The following is a 17,991-nucleotide window of genomic DNA, read 5'->3' as shown; positions in this document are numbered from 1 at the left end:
TAAAATCTCCTTTGAAGCCCCGACACAGCTCCAATAGAAAATCACAGGCACTGTGTTTCTTCGGGTGTTTATGGCAGATTCAAGTACAATGTATTACAATGCAATGAACGATTAATTCTCATTGGTATATGCTGTATGTCTCTGGGGGTGATTGGGAGTGTTAGTTGGTTTTGCATAGAAAAATGCATATCAACATTTATTGGACAGTGCGGTCTTCGTTTGTCCCACTTAGACACACAGCTTCTCCATATTATGATTGGTAGACCTCTCAAAGGGGTAGAACCTCATCGAAACATTAATAGATGGCTTTAACATGTGAAAACAAGCCCATGAAAGATGACTTTTTATCCATAAAATCTAATAACACTGCAGTTCAGGAACATAAAGAATGTAATGTTGGTGACAAACTTAAACATATCAGCAAATATAGCAGTCTGAATTCCTTTGTCGCTGTAGAGCTTGAGTAGCCAAATCCACAACAGTTTAACACACTACTATATGTTGTTTTTTTGTTTTTTTTATCGTTGTACTTTTTAAATAATGCAAATAAACTATAAGTATACAGTTCTGTTTGATTATTTGCATTAATTTCTGAAATGTGTTGTTTATTTGTTGTTTGTAAGTCTAGCTAGTTAGCTGGCACTTCCTTCTTCAGTTAGCAGTTTAGCTGCATTTTGGTACAAAATGACTGACACTGCTAATGTTGACCTAATTTTACAAATGTCTTTTGATGCTTATATATTTGAAGACAGATTCAAATTAAACAAAAGGTCAGACCAATACCTAATATTTTCTTTGGGAGCCACAAAGGTTCTTTTGGTACAGAAAATTTTATTTACGCTGTTTATTATTAGTTGTAGATTATGTAGCATGTCTACCATGCAAGGCCCTGTGAATTTGCCCATAACAGACAGTCCATTCTCCTATTTACACACCACAAGCTGCATTGTATTGCACCTTAGATGAGACCTTGTGATATAATGCGTTGCTCAACCATAATAGTTTTCTTGTCACAGATATCACTACCAGCTATTACTGGCCATGCTTGTTTTCCCAGTGGCTGAAAAGCAGCACAGACTACATTCAGCATTTTCGCTCAGTCAGTTCCCAGCAACTTAAAAGCCTGTTAATGTGGAACAAAAACAATTAATACTTATTCCCTATGGTTCATCTTTCAGCTTTTCTTATTTCTTTTTACAACGTGGCACAAACACAAACTTTTTTTTTACCTAGCTTTAATGGGTTGTTAAAACAGGCCCATGAAAGGTGACATTTTATCAATGAAATCTAATAACATTGTAGTACAGGAACATAAAGTCTGTAATGTTGGTGATTACCCACAATACGATAAAAATACAGTAATGCTCACACTGAACAAATGCTTCCTATTATGTTGGAATTAGCTACAGAGACAGCATTATTTGAAAAAGGACAACTGTATTCTATTGCAAGGAAGACACATAACGTACATCTGGTATAAATGCACACATACACAATAAATGGCACAAATACAAACATAATATAAAAGCCCGCATTACAGGTTATGTGAAACAACATCATAAAGTGATTGAGACGCATCTTTTAAAGTGTGCACTCCACAAAGGAGTGCAATTTCAGGACTTTGTGTAGTCCTTTGCTGACAAACACTAAAGTGATGCAATTCCACTTGCTGACAGAAGCATTCTCTAGAGAGCAAGAGATGCATCCATAATAGCAGGAAGTCACATTCAAAGACAGCAAACTACTCAGTGTGATGTGATGATTGAAAAACAGGCTGGTGTTAAACAGTTGGGTAACACTTAATTGGATAATCCTCTGGAAATGTCTGGTTTATGCATTTAACCCTGTTCCCTGAGAAGGGAACGAGATGTTGCGTGAGCTTCACGCTATGGGAAGCGCCCTTGCGCATGACCGGTATCTGAAGTCTGTGTGAAATCATGCCTATTTATAGGCCTGTGGTTAGGTGACGTGGCATTTCGCACATTACATGATTATAAAACGGCACCTGTAAACCACGTCATCAGCCTCTAGTTCAAGTTCAAGTGGTTTTATTGTCATTTCAACCATATACAGCTGGTACAGTACACAGTTAAATGAAACAACGTTCCTCCAGGACCATGGTGCTACATAAAACACCACACGAACCACATGAGATGACATGGATCTAAATAAGATCTACACATTTTTTTTTTTTACATAAAGTGCACATGTGAACGTGTGCTAACACAGGACAGGACAGTACTACTAAAACAGGACAATAGGCACAGTAAGTGAAAATGTAGCGCTGATCAGTACACAGTTTTGGTGTGGAAGTGTCTGATATAATAGGCAGTGCAAAAGATAGGGGCCAAAGAGTAACAATATATTTTAAAAGGTAAATGTAAACATAACATGCTATGACTTAGTACTCAGCAGATTAGCTTATACCAGATATGGACATAGCAGTTATTGCAGTAGTAAACAGGTAAAGTGTGTAATAGTGACAAGAAATTAAATACAATATCTTTTATAAGTACAATAACAGCAAATTGCAGTAGAGAAAATGCAGGAATGTGCCAAAATTGCAATGGGAGTGGAATGGTGTTCAGTTCAGTATGTGTGTGTATGTGTGTGTGTGTGTGTGTGTGTGTGTGTGTGTGTGTGTGTGTGTGTATGTCAGTTCAGTCTCTGAATCTGATGGCTTGGGGGCAGAAGTTGTTACACAGATTGGCCGTGAGGGCCCGACATTTTTCCAAACGGCAGGAGGGTGAAGAGTGTGTGTGAGGGGTGTGTGGGGTCATCCACGATGCTGGTGACTTTGAGGACGCAATGTGTGGTGTAAATGTCTATGATGGAGGGGAGAGAGACCCCAACGATCTGCTCAGCTGCCTTCACTATCCGCTGCAGGATCTTGTGCAATTTCCGAACCAGACAATGATGTAGCTGCTCAGGATGCTCTCAGTAGTTCATCTGCAGAACGTGGTGAGGTATTTACAGGTGCCATTTTATAATCAAACGATGTGCGAAATGCCATGTCACCATGTCACGTGATTTCACACAGACTTACGATACCATGAAACTCACGCAAAGGGAACACTCCACGAACTGTCCAAAAACCATTGATAGGGTGTTAACAACCTGTCAGGTAACCGTCAGCAGCCAGCCAATCTACTAATCTAAACAATGTGTGATAGTCTGAAAAATTAAATCATTGCATGTCAAATAGCCAAAACATGAAAAATCTGTTGTTGTTTTTTTAGTATAAAATTAGGATTCTATTTATTTATTTTATTATTCTTTTTTTTATTCTTTTTTATTTTATTTTATTTTTTTATTTTTACAATACCATCAATATATTTCACCTAAATTACATGGAATAATTTTTTTATTTATTATTTCACCTTGCCTTGGAGTCAGTCTGCCTAAATATGTCTAAATATGCAAGTTTAATTTCTTCACCTAGGGAATGTCAGGATTTGGTTCAAATTTGGATATTTTATGAATAATTTGCAGTGAAATATAAACGTAGCAAAGTTGAATATCTTATTTTTAAAAACTCTAGTAAAAGCACTATGACTTACATGTACTCAATAGAGTACTGCTACAGTGAACGTTGCATTTAAATACTGTAATGAGAGCTCATGTAGTTTGCAGTTCCACCTCTGGCTAGTAGAAAATATCAAAATTTCACCATCACATTATGGCTATTGATGTTTAATAGATAATTTATTCACACTCTATAGACTACAATGGTATCACTGTTTTTCTTTCACTGTATTTGCATGATCCTTTTCATAGTTGTTGAGTTTAGTCAATAATCTATACACTATCTGCTTGTCTCCTTTGCTTTCACTACATTTAGAAAGTCCAGTTTAAAGCTCTTGATGTGTACTATAGACTCTCAACACATCCCTACTCCTAGCACACTTTCAAATTCAGTCCATCTGGACTTTGTTGATATTTTGAACGGTAAATAAAGCTCATTTAACCTGTTGTTGAGCACCAGCTCACTGAAACAGGGTTTGTACAGTTGGAGATTAGCTAGGTACACGCAATCATTCTACTAGTCTAATTCCATTTTTAGTAGCATGGCAGTAGCTAAGCTATTTCCAAAATAATGTAGCTTTTCCAGAAACTAGATAGGTTTTCACAAAAGTAACTGTGTAGCCTTGACACATTACACTTGTCAGACACTTGGATTCTCTTGGTATCACTATCACACGCTGGTGTATGCAAGGTGGAGCCATGACTATGGAAAGCCACAAAGGTCACATAGAAACAAATGCAGTTTTGCATGAAATTATGAAATATAAACTATGCATCCTAATTGGTTAGTTTTTTGTTTTTTTTTAAATGTATCTATACTGATAGATATGTGTATATAAAAAGTGCAGTAGGATGCAATATACAGCATATTATATCATATAACATTGACCAACTTTTTTCATTGTAGTAAAGCTGGTGTCGGATACTGTTTGAAGATAAATATTATTTTTGACAATTTGATATTTATGTGTTAGAGAATATTTAATAATGTGCAAACACTTAATTATAGACTTTTTTGTCAACACCATCAATTATTCAACTACTGCAGGATTACACCATACGCCATTTTCCCTTTTCACATAACCAGTTCAATGTTGTTTTTAAACCAAACAAATCACAATGTGTAAACAGGTGCATCCATCAGGAACTGAGTTCAATACTTCTAATTAGTGCAGAACACATGTAGGTGTGTGCCTTGGCCTGTAGGGACATGTCTGTAATAACAGCATTGTGCAACAGCTACAGAGGATATTTTCTACTAGTGATAATAAAATGATTGAACATCCATGGCCATATTTGTCAACGTTTCTAAGCGTAACAGATTCACATAGCATCAGATACTTGTTTGTTTGTAGCTTAACTTATTCATAATGGAAATGAAAATACTGAGGGCATCTAAAACTTTAAGCACCAATTTAAAGCTAATCTTTTCTTTGTTTGTTTGTTTGTTATTGTTCTTTGTTATCGATTTCAGGGGTTCCCAAGCTAATATCATTTGATTACAAATGGGATTGTATGAGGAATTAGATTCCATTTATTTATTTATTTTATTTTATTTATTAAATAAAGAAAATTATGGATATTGCTCAAACTACATTTATGTGGTGCTGCTATTTTGAAATGTGGGAATCATATTCAAACAAGCCAATCAAGTTCAATTTTTGGCTATCCTGACACATTACTGTTGGAGTTCAGCAATAAATATTCTAATAATTAATGGACCCATTTCTCTGTGTACTATCTACCTCCATTAATTCCTCAACAACATTGATTGATGACTCAGTGGAACAATAGATAATCAAATGTTACAATAATTCCTCAATAATAAAGCTGGAACAAAAACAAGGTTGGGGGGCTAAGCTTGGAGTTTTAGAAAATTAATAATGTCCATTTGGGGTCATTTGCTGAAAAGGTTTGGGTACTCCTGACTAGCTGTGTAATTTAAGAGTGTGATCACAGAGTGATAGAATTAGGTATCAAAAAACTGTTTTTACGGAGCATGACAACTGACCTCAGGTGTTTAGCCTAATAGCTGGCAATAATGGCAAGAATTAGTATGCATATTGCATCACATGTGCAAACTCAGATATTTAATTGAATGTAACTGTATATGGACTAGCGCAAACTCATTAATGTTAACTAGATAAATAGTTCAAACTTAACAGAGAATAGTGAAGTGAGCTCTCTCTGTATCTGTTGCTTTTACGTGATTATATTACTAAGTCTTATTAATAGTAGTTATGGGATAGTACTGCATTTAAATTGCATTTTGTGCAATAAATTACCTGCAAATGTCAGACTTCATTTCCCTCAGATTGACAAAGAAGCTTTAGTGATTGTTAGCTACTTTTTCTTAATGTAGCTAGCTACTTTATTAAAAAGGTCAGCTGGTTGTAGTTTTGCTGGTTAAATCATGAGTAGCTCAGAGTATTGTTTGGCTATAGCTGTTTTTAGTTTGACAAGTTATAATTGCAGAGTAACTTCCCCAACACTTCTGTCCAAATAAAGTGTTGCCATAAGTTAGACTACATCATTACAGGAAAAACAGCAGACTTTAATCCACTACTACATTCCCCGCTCCAGTGAGTTAAATGTGCTTGAGAGAAAATTGTTTCATGCTGCGTTGTGGCCACCAGACCACATAAATTCTATTTGTGTCTATTCATTCAGCAGATGATTTTATCTGAAGCAACGCTGAGCTGAGCACTTGAGGGTTAAAGGCTGTGCTCAGTGGCCAAGGCTAGATAGCTTGAACTCTCAACCTTCCAATCAGTAGCCCTGAGCCTTAAGCACAGAAAGATCGGTGCCTAATTACAATTTATTTTTGTTCAAATAAGGCACAAAGGTCTTGCTTCATGAATCAGACCACACCAATCAACAAGGGTTTATGACACACTCAATAAGCATGTTCTAGCGTGCACTATTTTATAACGAATATTCATGTTAAGTACATATTTTTTGTCTTTCACTATACTTAATACATTTTCCCTTATTTAACATGCAAGCACGTTCTTCACACCAAGTACATGGTATAGACATTTTTTTAGTCAATTGTTTAAAAAGTTTCGATACTGTACCAATATATACTTGGTACAGTATTATATTGTACCGATACTTACTGAAGAACATTACAACTCATTGTTATCAGAACGATATAGAGTTGTAAATGATTAATCAAACATTCCCAAAATGCATTTTACAGGGACATGTCTTTGTTTGTGACTCCCAAGAGCTGGAGGCATGTTTCTAACATGTTCATTTTCTCCTGAAATGATAGTTTTGACCTAAATTGAATGCAAGTGTACTAAATTGTTTCAGTAATAATATTATGACAAAACCCTGGCAGAAATGTCACAGACAAAGTCAGTGATTCTAATTGGTGTGTAAAAGTAGGGAGACCTTTTTTGTCACGTCTTTTTTTTCATGTTAGTACTGGAATCAGCACGAAACTCCCAGAACACACCACTGCCTACAAACTTTGCCTCCATGAACTATATTTCTCCAACTTCAGTCCTCCATGAACTACAACACTCAAAGACTCTGTTACATTCAAGTGGCTTGATGATGATGATGATGATGATTATTCAAACGTCAGACCCACCTACATAACTGTTAGAGACCTAATCTTGATTTGCAAAAACTGACTATTTTTACCTATATCTATAACTAGATTATTTTCACCATATGTGCAATTGAAGGCCAGTAACAAATCAATTAATTCTAGACATCCGTCTTTGTACGTAGTATTAAAAAAGAGAAAATTGTGCGTGTGTGTGTTATAATTTCATAGTTATGCCACAGCCACTCGTCCATCTGATAAATTATTAGCCACACAACAGATTTTCTTTAAAAGATCATTGATCTTACTGTGCTGGCAGTGGATGCCGTTAAAGCCAGGCGCACACTTGCAGACATAACCGATGAATGTGTCGCCCCTGTAGGTCTCACTGATTTCACAAATGCCTCCATTGTGGCAGGGGTTCGGGTGGCAGGGTCCTGTAACACAAATATGAATGTTAAATTAATACAAACACTGAATGATTTCAAGTTACTTTCATAGTGATTTAAATGATACCACAGTTCTGGCAGTGTTAAGTTTTCCAACAATCTGCGTTTTTCTGTTTCTTGTAACATGACAAGCTGCATTTTTGTCGTATTAACTTCATGAGAGATAAAAACAGAGCCAGGTGATGTGTTTATAGCTGTTATAAAGTAAATAATAACTTGCTTTGTGGACACTGCACAATATACACTGGTATGTACAGTATAAGAGTTTAAGCTGCAGTGACACAAACAGGAGATAAGAATCAGAAAAAGACAGTAGAAGAGATGGACAAAGATGAGTGTTAGTGTACAGGTCAACATGGGATGGCTGGGGAATGCTACTGTTATGATCATACAGTGTTCATTCTCTCTAGCACTCTCTGAGGTATTGCTAAGGTGAACTGGCATCTCTCTAAAACACAGCAAATCACATTCAAACCGGACTGTACTGTCCATGTGTGTGAAGATCTCTCAAAGTTTATCTCACTTAGTTCACATACACACACAAACCCCAGGCCAAGACTAAACCAAATATCTGTTTAATAAATAATGAGCATTTTCTGCCTGCTCTAGAGCCAATATCTGTATTCTCCAATTCAAAATAACACACATCAAAATGCAGAAGTGCCTAGAGAACCACAACCGTCCAACTTAATACCTCAGATCTCCGAAAAAAAAACGCATACTTTACTGTCACTCATGACCAATGTACCTGCATTGCAGGGCAGTGTAGATCATGAAGTCCACCTGAGACTCATAATTCATAGCCTATCAATGCAATGCTGATGTTTTAAACATAAGGGCACCTGCAGTGGATTGCATTCTGTCAAAATCTTCTGGGTGAAAGCAGATTAATCTTTCAAAAAAAAAACAATTGCCAGGTCCTGCTATTGGGCCAAAGTGATGGGCAGCAGATGTTTAATTGATGTGTTAAATAAAAACATTGACAAAATGTAAATTGTACTTTTTTCCTTTTTTATGTGAAACCATGATGATCATTGACCAAAGGAGGTCTTAAAACGTATTACATATATATTGAAAAGTTATTTCTAAAATTCGTCTGACTCCAGGTCTTCTCAAAGACTTTATGTTCATATAATGGGCTCAGTTTCACTCAAATGCTTAAAGTAATGCATTATCACAGAGTCCTATGGTAATCGCATTTAATAAGTAAAATAAAATGAAATTTTGAACAATGAATGTAATCTGATGTGCGCGTCAGCCAGTTCAGAAGCCTGATTCTCAGGAATGCTTTCATAGCAAAATGAAGCAAAAGTCAGATGAGAACAGCACTGACGAGCAAACTCAGTACCTCAATATCATTTCATTACTTGTGTGTGCACTGACCTTTCTGTCTAGTGAAAATAATAGAGCCCATCATGCCTATCACTTTGTTTCACTCAGACACTGATTGCTGTCTCTGTTGTAGTGAAACTGTGATGGAGCAATGTCAGGGCAATTTCCTAACTTTATCTTTAATCTGTTAAACTCCAGCTAGCGTAACAGTGTGCTACAGTACAGTGTGCTCAACAGCTACTCTTGCAAATAAATAGCATTAGAGTGAAGAACTTGTCTATTTTGTTTGCGAAACATGGCCTAGATTAGGGGTAATGGGACATATTATACTTGGCAAGTGGGTTGGAGTGAAAAACAACAACGACAACAAACAACAATTTACTATACCATAAGAGTGTCAGTTCTCAGAATATTTTGAACAAAATTTTAATGAAGAATAATTATGATGGACTGAATAAATATTATTTCTGAATCATAAACAATGCAAAACAATGTGCATTTTTGTCTGTATAAAACTAAATATATCAAACATGGCTACAGAGGTTTAATATTGTAAATACAATGTGCTACAGGTTCTTAAAACTAAATAAATACATTATAAAATCTCCTAAAAAATTTGGTTGAATAAGAATTGATTCTGAAACATGATCAACTGAAACATAATGAGCTCTGGAGCAGAAATAGAGCTCCACAGTCGGCTAAAATGCCGGCTTGTGCAGCCTTTGGTGTTTTTTGAAAGCTAGTGATGAGTTCTTTTTTTTGTTTGTTTAGTTTTTTTTTTTGTAACTGTATAAAGCACAATGAGTGTTGGTTGTTGCAATGAAGAGCTATTGGGCTACTGGACTTCACAAGTGCAGCTCTCACAGGCTCTCCATGCAAGAATGTGATCACATGACCAATGTTTCTATATTTTAACTGTGTGGGATGCACAGATGGGGTCTTTGGTATTCAACCTGTGCAACTGCATTACATGTATAATTAATACAATGCTGATGTGAATCACACATTTCCATGATGCAAATCATCACATTATGGCATCACGATGCATTGTGTGACAATGTATCATTATCCCTCTAGTAGATCATTAACACATCAACAGCTCCTCACCATTCATTAATCAGCATTTTTTTCTGAAAAGTACATTCTGATTGTACACATGGGTTGAACATACTGTATATCACAACCGACTACAAGTATACACTCCCACTGAACTTTTCCACATTTTGCAGTGTTACAACCTGAAACTGAATGTAATTTAATTGGAATTATATAGGAAATTTACTTATTTGGTAAATTGACTTAGTTAAGTCCCCACGAATTGGCTCCTTAGTTGTGTTTTGATTTCTTTGTCGATGTATCTCCTTCTGAATGAAGGAAGTGAAGTAAGCAAGAAGTGCTTGACTGACCTAAACAACAGCAAATCATGTTTGATATGACACACCCCTGCCAAATCTAAACAAAGCTTAGCAAGCTAGCTAAACATGAAGACCAATGAGTTTAAACAAAAGTTTAATGAGAACATTTTTCTCACTCTTACTGATGGTGAAATCCTAACAGAGTATGAAGCCATAATCACATTCTCACTCAGCCTCAGGAAGCGACATATGCAAAACACGCCTACAACTGTCACATAACCTCCACTTCTTCCAAATGTCCAAACTTTTCTTTTCTCAACTAGGTAATTATTGGTAAAGGTGGGAAGACAAACAGCCAAATACACACCTGCTCTGAGGACCGGACATATATGTTCTAGAGAGATTTAACTCTCCTATTATGTTGAGAAAAAAGTTACATCCATTATGTTATAGGTCAAAATTACTTCCACAATTTAAATACACACAAAAAACAGCAAAGAACAGCTTAAAACAGTAAACCTTTATTATGGCTTGCCCCCCGTGAAAGAACAAAGACTATCTCTTTGTCAAATATTTAATTTAATTATGGTCCACAAGACAGCATCCAGGGTGTCCCATGCCTTGTGCCCCGAGTCCCCTGGGATAGCCTCCAGCAACCCCCCCCGCCCCGACCCAGTGTAGGATAAGCGGTACAGAAAATGGATGGATGGATTGATGGATGGAACGTCCAGAAGATAATTTTAATATAAAATATGAATTCATTTGGTGGGGCAGATTAGAACCTTTATCAGGCAAGGAAAAAAAAAACATCATTACAATGATATTACCACCACAAGTTTGTGTTTAGGCAAATAAGTAAAGAGTGTTCTTAGCTGATAGAATGCAAAGCAAAATCTGTCCTCTGATCAACTCTACCAGAATTTGAGAGTTTTGGCACTGAATTCTCAGCCTTAACAAGATTTGAGGTTAATTAACAGGACGTAACACGTATAATGGTGTTGGCCGCACTCCATTACTGCATCTGTGCACCCTGGAGAAGATGGTGATCACACTTCCCTTGAATTCTGACATGACAGTGTATAACTCCACAAAGGCACACTGACAGGCTCCCTAATGAAGAATTCATGCCACTGCTAATCTAACCAGAGACACACTGAAATAAAGAGAGACAAAGAGATGGATAAAAAGAGACAGCAAGAGAGCGAAGTAAGTCACACTACATATTTGCATTGTGCCCTCCATCGAGACCTCGCTAGGCATCGCAGCTGATGATGAAGCACAGCTTTGTCTTCAGTTCCTGTTGCCTTTTGTACCACAGTATAACGGAACAAAGAGTGTAAGCCATTGTGTGATTTATGTCGGCCAGCACAGGCAGCACCATTTCCAACAACAAGTCACAAAAAGAGCCTTATCAATCAGCCAGAGCCAAGCTACAATGCAACTTGGTGAAACCTGAGCAGTGGTTTAACACAACCAAGTGTCCTCTGTATTCTTTAGCAATCAATCATGAAACAGATGCCCTTATCTACACGACAGCTTCCCACTTACCCTTAAAATCCCACTAGTGCTTCAATTTCATTGCTAATAGGCTTTGCTTAGAAGGATCAGTCAAAATGTTATTAGGACAGCATTAGTTTCTATGTCAGAGTCATAAAAAACCCCATGGATGCCAACAGAGAATCTGCCAATATTGTGTTTCCTGAAGATGATATAGTGTTGGTTAACAAAAGCTCAGTATTCTGTCATTGCAGGTTTGCTTTTCCAAACTCATTGCAGCTCACCAATCATCATTCTATGCCAGTGAGTAACCTTTCTCAGGTTTCATTATGCTGTAGTGTTGGAAAATTGGCATGCTTACGGCATAAAGAATGTGGATGAAAGAAACATCTTGACAGAGCTCCTGAGAGGTTGAACAATTCTTAGTTTGAAGATTGAGAGGATCAGTTAAAATGTCCATGTAGTATTAGGTTATAAGCCATCAAAAAGTTCTGTGCAAAAGAGGAAATTGCAAGTTCTGAACCAATAATAAATTATTATGCATATAACAGTGTGCAGTTAAACTCTAGTCCATTTTTGTGATTGACTGTGGATTCTGTAACACTTGGAAAATTGGCAATTTCAGAAAAGTTCTGAATAATGTATCCTGTATAAGAATTTCTTTCTTGGACATGAGGAAATTGATGTGTTCATGATGTATGTGCTATGACCAAGGTTGCCAGATCAGTGCAACAAAAGAATCTGAACTGAAATATTAAAATATTAAAAGTTAAATAAAATAGTAAGTTAAATAGTTTTTTCACCAACGTTCTACAATGATTTTGTATTATTACAAACTACTTTGCATGGCAATTAAATTGCACATTTAGGCTTTACACCAGTTTTGTATATAACATGCAAGGTTTTTTGTGCATGATGCTAAGAAAACAGATGCAATAAGCTTAGTAAATCTGGCCCTTTGTCTCTAGAGAATACCGAAGAAAACAAATAACCTACAAAATAGCAAGAAAAAAGGCAGAGTAGTAATTAGTGTAACCTTGAGTGACCTCCATAGTGATGTTCAGCAGGGCTAAAGGAAGCTTAGCCAGCTTCGGCACAGCTCAGAGAGCAGCAGCGTGACGGGCAGGAGCTTTGGACTGAGAGGTCAGCTCAAACCCAAATCAAAATGAATGGAGCTCAGAGTGTTGCACTTACAGTGCTGAGCAAATGGCAAGGTCACATCCAGATACAGGAAAAAAAAACCAAAACATTCCAATGAATATATATATATATATATATATATATATATATATATATATATATATATATATATATATATATATATGAAGACTTTTGTATATGACTATTTATCAAATAATACAAACTCAATTCCAATAAAGGTGGGACACTATGTAAAATGTAAATTAAAACATAATGCAATGATTTGCAAATCTCATAAACCCGTATGTTATTCACAATAGAACACAGAAAACATATCAAAGGTTTACAATGAGTAAGTGTAACATTTTAAGAAAACACCTCTACTGTCACCGGCAAAGCAGACCAGTAGCTGCTCCGACTCACACCACTGTCTCAGTGTTTACGGAAGGCTAAAATGTAGAGAAAAAGATTTTCAGTTTTATCCGGATTAACATGTACGTAGCCTAAGTTAATGTGTGTAGTTCACAGCTCTTTCGTGGATTTTTCTTATTTAGAAGCATCTCAGACAAGGTTTTTTTCTTGACCGCTGGCTTTAAACAAAAGCCAAAAAAAAAAAAAAACATGGATAGAAAATGCTGACTAAAGTAGAAAATTAGTGGATTTCCTTTGATGTCAAGTGAAATATGATGTAACATAATATCAGTAGACAATTGAAAATTGGAAATCAAATGGGGACTGAATAAGAATATATTAAAAATCTCATAGGGTCTAGTATATTGCAATATATTGCTGCATAAATAGAAATGATCATATTAATCACTGCAATTATTGCTTCTACCCACATTATTTGGCAGCTTATAAAATAGCATGTGATCCATCACATCATAGTCTTTTGCATTATATCATGCAGTGACAGTTAATTTTGTGAATACTAACTCGAGGTCATGAGCATTATAAGATTCGATTTTTCTCACTCGTTTCTTATCAATATTTCTTTCTTTATAGTGGAGTCCGATCTTTGCATACCATACAGAAATACTCTGATGTTGAGAATATACCATCTACTCCTACACACTCTACTGATACAGACATTTATAGTTCTGGAACAATATTTACTTAACAATTTTTCTTCTGTTAATTATTGTTCTCCTATTTTGGAGGTCTTACTGCCCCTATTCTGTCATGCTGACCTTAACATTCATTCATTTTAATGCATCAACTAAATTAAGGATGGAGAATTTCTGTGCACTGTGCACTTCATAGCTACAGAACCTTGCAGTTTCATAGAGAGGTTGGTGGTTGGTTGGTGGTCCATCGTTTCGTGCTAGGTAAAAGGTTACATGGCACACTCATGGCCTGATTATGTCTCAGTTCTTTTATGGTAGACTGCTGCACTAGGCTCTTTAGATTGTGTCTCTAACAGTTCACTGGTTCCTACCCTCTAACCCCAAAACTGACTGCAGCTGAAAAGCCACAAGCTTTCATGCCCAAGTGGCTCTGTTCACTTTAAGTATTCTGTTTCTCTCATGGTGGCTCTACTCTTCCATGACAAAACAGATGAGATTCAGTGACATTTGACTACAGCAAACAGGAGGGAACCATGACTTACAAAGCATGTACCCTGTTAAAGGAGGTAAATCGGTAGTGACCAATACATACCGAGTGGCAGAAACATCTCATAAGGGATAGAGGAGAAAGTTCAAGCTTTGATTGTAAAGTCTTTCATTCATATGCAAGGATCTCCAAGAAGTAAAAGGTTAGATAAGAATATTTACCTAGAGTTTGAAGAAGGAAAGGACAACAGGTTTGGCTGAACTAGGGTTTCAACCCAGTCTCATAAGTAATGTGTCCAGATTGGAACAAACAAAGGCAATGTGACTTGAATCCATTAAATTTCACGAAAATAAAGTAATAAGAAATGGAACAAAGAAGGTGTGTAATACCATGCCAATATCTGTATCTGATTAGTGCTCCAAATAGCTGTGTCTACAGTACTGAACGTATATTCAGACTTAAAGTGGGATTGGTCTATGAGCCTTATCACTGGAGTTCATAATGGATCTCAGTCAGATGCCCTGTGGACTTTTCTGGCATGTTCTCTGTAATGTGACTGAGTAAGCAAGCTAAATATATATCAAACCAAGTTGACAGTGTAATTTATTTATTTATTTATTTTTACCAGATTTGCTTAAGTTTTGGGTTTGGTACTTCCACTGCCACTGCTAGTCAAAATGGGGGCCTTTAGGCACCATTTCATTATAATACATTTATTGTTTTCCAGTAAGTCATTTGCATTTAGTAGTAATGGAGAATGCACCTTTAAGAATGATTAAAAAAAAAAAAAAAAACATGGAAAATGAATGTACAAGTTATTTATTCATTTATTTTTTTATTACTTCAATTGTTATTTTTGGTGACTCAAGTGATGATATGCAGCCCTATGCCCTTATCTGACTTGTTGTATATGGAGCAGTTCTATAAATAAAAGCATATTTCTTTTGTGAATTTTCTGAGATGCAGATGATCCTGACTCTATCTGCCCTCCAGTCCTGCCTGATCCATTCTGATGCTCTACTTCTGTTTGAAGCCTCCTTCACTGGAGAATCACTCATTGCTGCTGCTGAGGATGGCCCTACACGGATAGCCCGACAATTGCCGTGAGACTGCTGTGGACAGTCTCACTAGCCTGAAGATTACACTTACTGCAAGCAGTTTATGCTATTTATATCTGTATTTGTTTAGAAAAGATTATCTGTCCATTCTGAATAATGTATTCATCTTCGGTTATATCCCTAGTATAACTTTAACCCCACTTCTAACTGTAACCTTGAAACTGTTACAAATGCGCAAATGTGAGATGTAACACCACTGTGGTTTTAATCATAATTTCTGCTTGCATATTTTAGTATATATAGTCTATCACAGCAAAGGCACAACAGGGACCAAGAACTAAAGCTAGTTCTACCGCTTTGATTAACTTATCTTATTTGGAAAGCTGCATGCACTCAGAAGGCTTATGATTACTAATTTTTTTCTTTCATCTTTCCCTGAGGAGACATCCAATAAAAGCATTGTTCAGCAGTGCAGAACCGTTGCCAGCAACCAAGATTCAAATTCAAGTGCCAGCTGTTTTATATGCCCTCCATGACTGGGGATGTCTGAAGATATAATTATTTCCTTCCTTATTAGAGGGATGGACAACACAGAAACACCATCCTCCATTGGTATGCAGTGTACCAACGTAAAAAGGGTCAAATGGCAAACTCAGCACTCAGTGGTCTTCTCTGAGTGCACTTGTGGTTTTGTTTTGCTGCGAGTGCACTGACCCAGCGAGAACTCGTGGTCATGTAGGTTCAAACATTACCAGGCATTAAACTTGTAAATTTGTAGTATTACAAACAACATGGCCACAGCAATCTCCTGGGTAAATGTTAATTGAACTTTCAAATTTTAAAAGTGTCAACACTCCTGCAAAGTTTACACAAATACACTGCAAAACCAGTGATTAAGCACTGAAGAGGTGTGAGCATAAGGGCAGCACCTGTTCCACACCAATGCTGCACTTCCAGTTTTAAAACACACACACACACACACACACACACACACACACACACACACACACACCTATGCACACTGCTATGTGAATGCATAAATTATACACAGCTAAACTAAAAGAAGTGTTAGTGAAGGGCACAGAAGGACACAATTAGCAAGTCTCTAGTTCAGAAAGAGGTCCTTCTAAAACACACAGAAGTCCGGTAAAAATTCAACCAAATGAAAGTAAACTTGTGTGTGATTTCACAGACCTTTTAATAAAACCTATAACTTCTAATCATCCAATACATCATACATATCCACAGCATGTAATAAGTACAAAAAGCCTATTATATTTACACTCCAATTATATTTGCAGTACCATAATTACCAGGGGAAGCTCTATTTTCTGATCTAATGAGAAAGGAATGATGTGAGCTCAATATTCAGAACAAAGCCATTTTTTTTTTCTCTAATATATTATCTATATATGGGTGCTTGTTTCACTAATCTCATGTCCAGAATTTTTCAGACAGTGAGGGTTAATCATTAGAGGGTTGCCAGTCTGTTGCTCAAAGATGCATAGAAATTGTGCTAGCTTCCAAGTTGGAAAGAACGATTTCCTGATATATTTAAACACACTTGTCACGTTGCAGTTGTGCTGGCAATTTAAAGGTATAACGCCTATAAGATAGGTGCATTTCTTTGAAAAAACTATAACATAGGGATAACATTAATGTGATTGCTTGCTAAAAGATAATGAGATAATGAGATGTCTTTCTGTGCAGAAAATTGTAATTTTCATATAATAAGAATGTAACAGGTTTGTCAGTAGCTCTTATGCCAGATTGAATAAAGTGGTTTAATTAGTCATGGGTTACAGCATGCCTAATGGAATCAGAAAAGTTCACGTTTAAAATTAATCATGGCAAGACACATCTTGCAGAGCGAGAGCTGTCTTCACATTCAGTTGGATGGCTATACAAGTTTCTCACATGCAATCTCAGCTCACGCACCAGCAACATGTTTACCCGACACTCTGATTTCTGAATTTGAAATTAACTTATTGTTTATCTTCCTAAAATTCTGACCTTGATGGATTATTCATAATTTTGACTCCATTTTGAAATCACACTATCGTGTGGCGTGAACACCCTCAAATGCCCCACACAAAAAGTATACTTTGAGTAATGTTTTATTTTTATTTTATGTCTCTGGACAAATGCAAGTGGAAATTCAGACCTAAATGATCAGATTCTAATTAAAAGCTTTTATTCTCACTAAACTCAACTGTAACCATGAAAAGGAAAATTCAAAACCCAAGCAGATGATTGATTTATGATTAACTCTTAAAGTCCCAGAACCCACTGGCAGCTCCAGATGTACATTCATCACTCTCCTTACTATACACACCATACTTATTAGTTTCATGGTGTTACTAGTAATTATGTAGCATGCAACTTGCTATTATAGGAAAATAATCAACGTTGATGGTATGCCATTACCACCCTGAAGCTTCTAATAATATGACATTCCAAAGTGTTTTATTCCATCACATTGTGTACTGTAACATTATACTTATATTTGATGCTGTCAGACA

At 36.4% G+C, this 17,991-nt stretch overlaps 1 protein-coding gene across 3 annotated transcripts in view; it reads right to left on the bottom strand.

Moving 5' to 3' along the window:
* Window positions 1–17,991, bottom strand: part of edil3a (EGF-like repeats and discoidin I-like domains 3a) — a 194,137-nt gene that overhangs the window by 112,794 nt on the left and 63,352 nt on the right. For all 3 annotated transcript variants that reach the window (XM_053610232.1, XM_053610233.1, XM_053610234.1), the window contains one exon: window positions 7,393–7,521. In XM_053610232.1, coding sequence (XP_053466207.1) covers window positions 7,393–7,521 — 129 coding nt within the window. The remainder of the gene's footprint in view (window positions 1–7,392; window positions 7,522–17,991) is intronic.

The sequence above is a fragment of the Ictalurus furcatus genome, chromosome 22 (genome assembly GCF_023375685.1).
Source record: "Ictalurus furcatus strain D&B chromosome 22, Billie_1.0, whole genome shotgun sequence".
NCBI lineage: Eukaryota > Metazoa > Chordata > Actinopteri > Siluriformes > Ictaluridae > Ictalurus > Ictalurus furcatus.
Note: the sequence above shows the minus strand (reverse complement) of the source record. Positions and strands in the feature narration are given on the sequence as shown.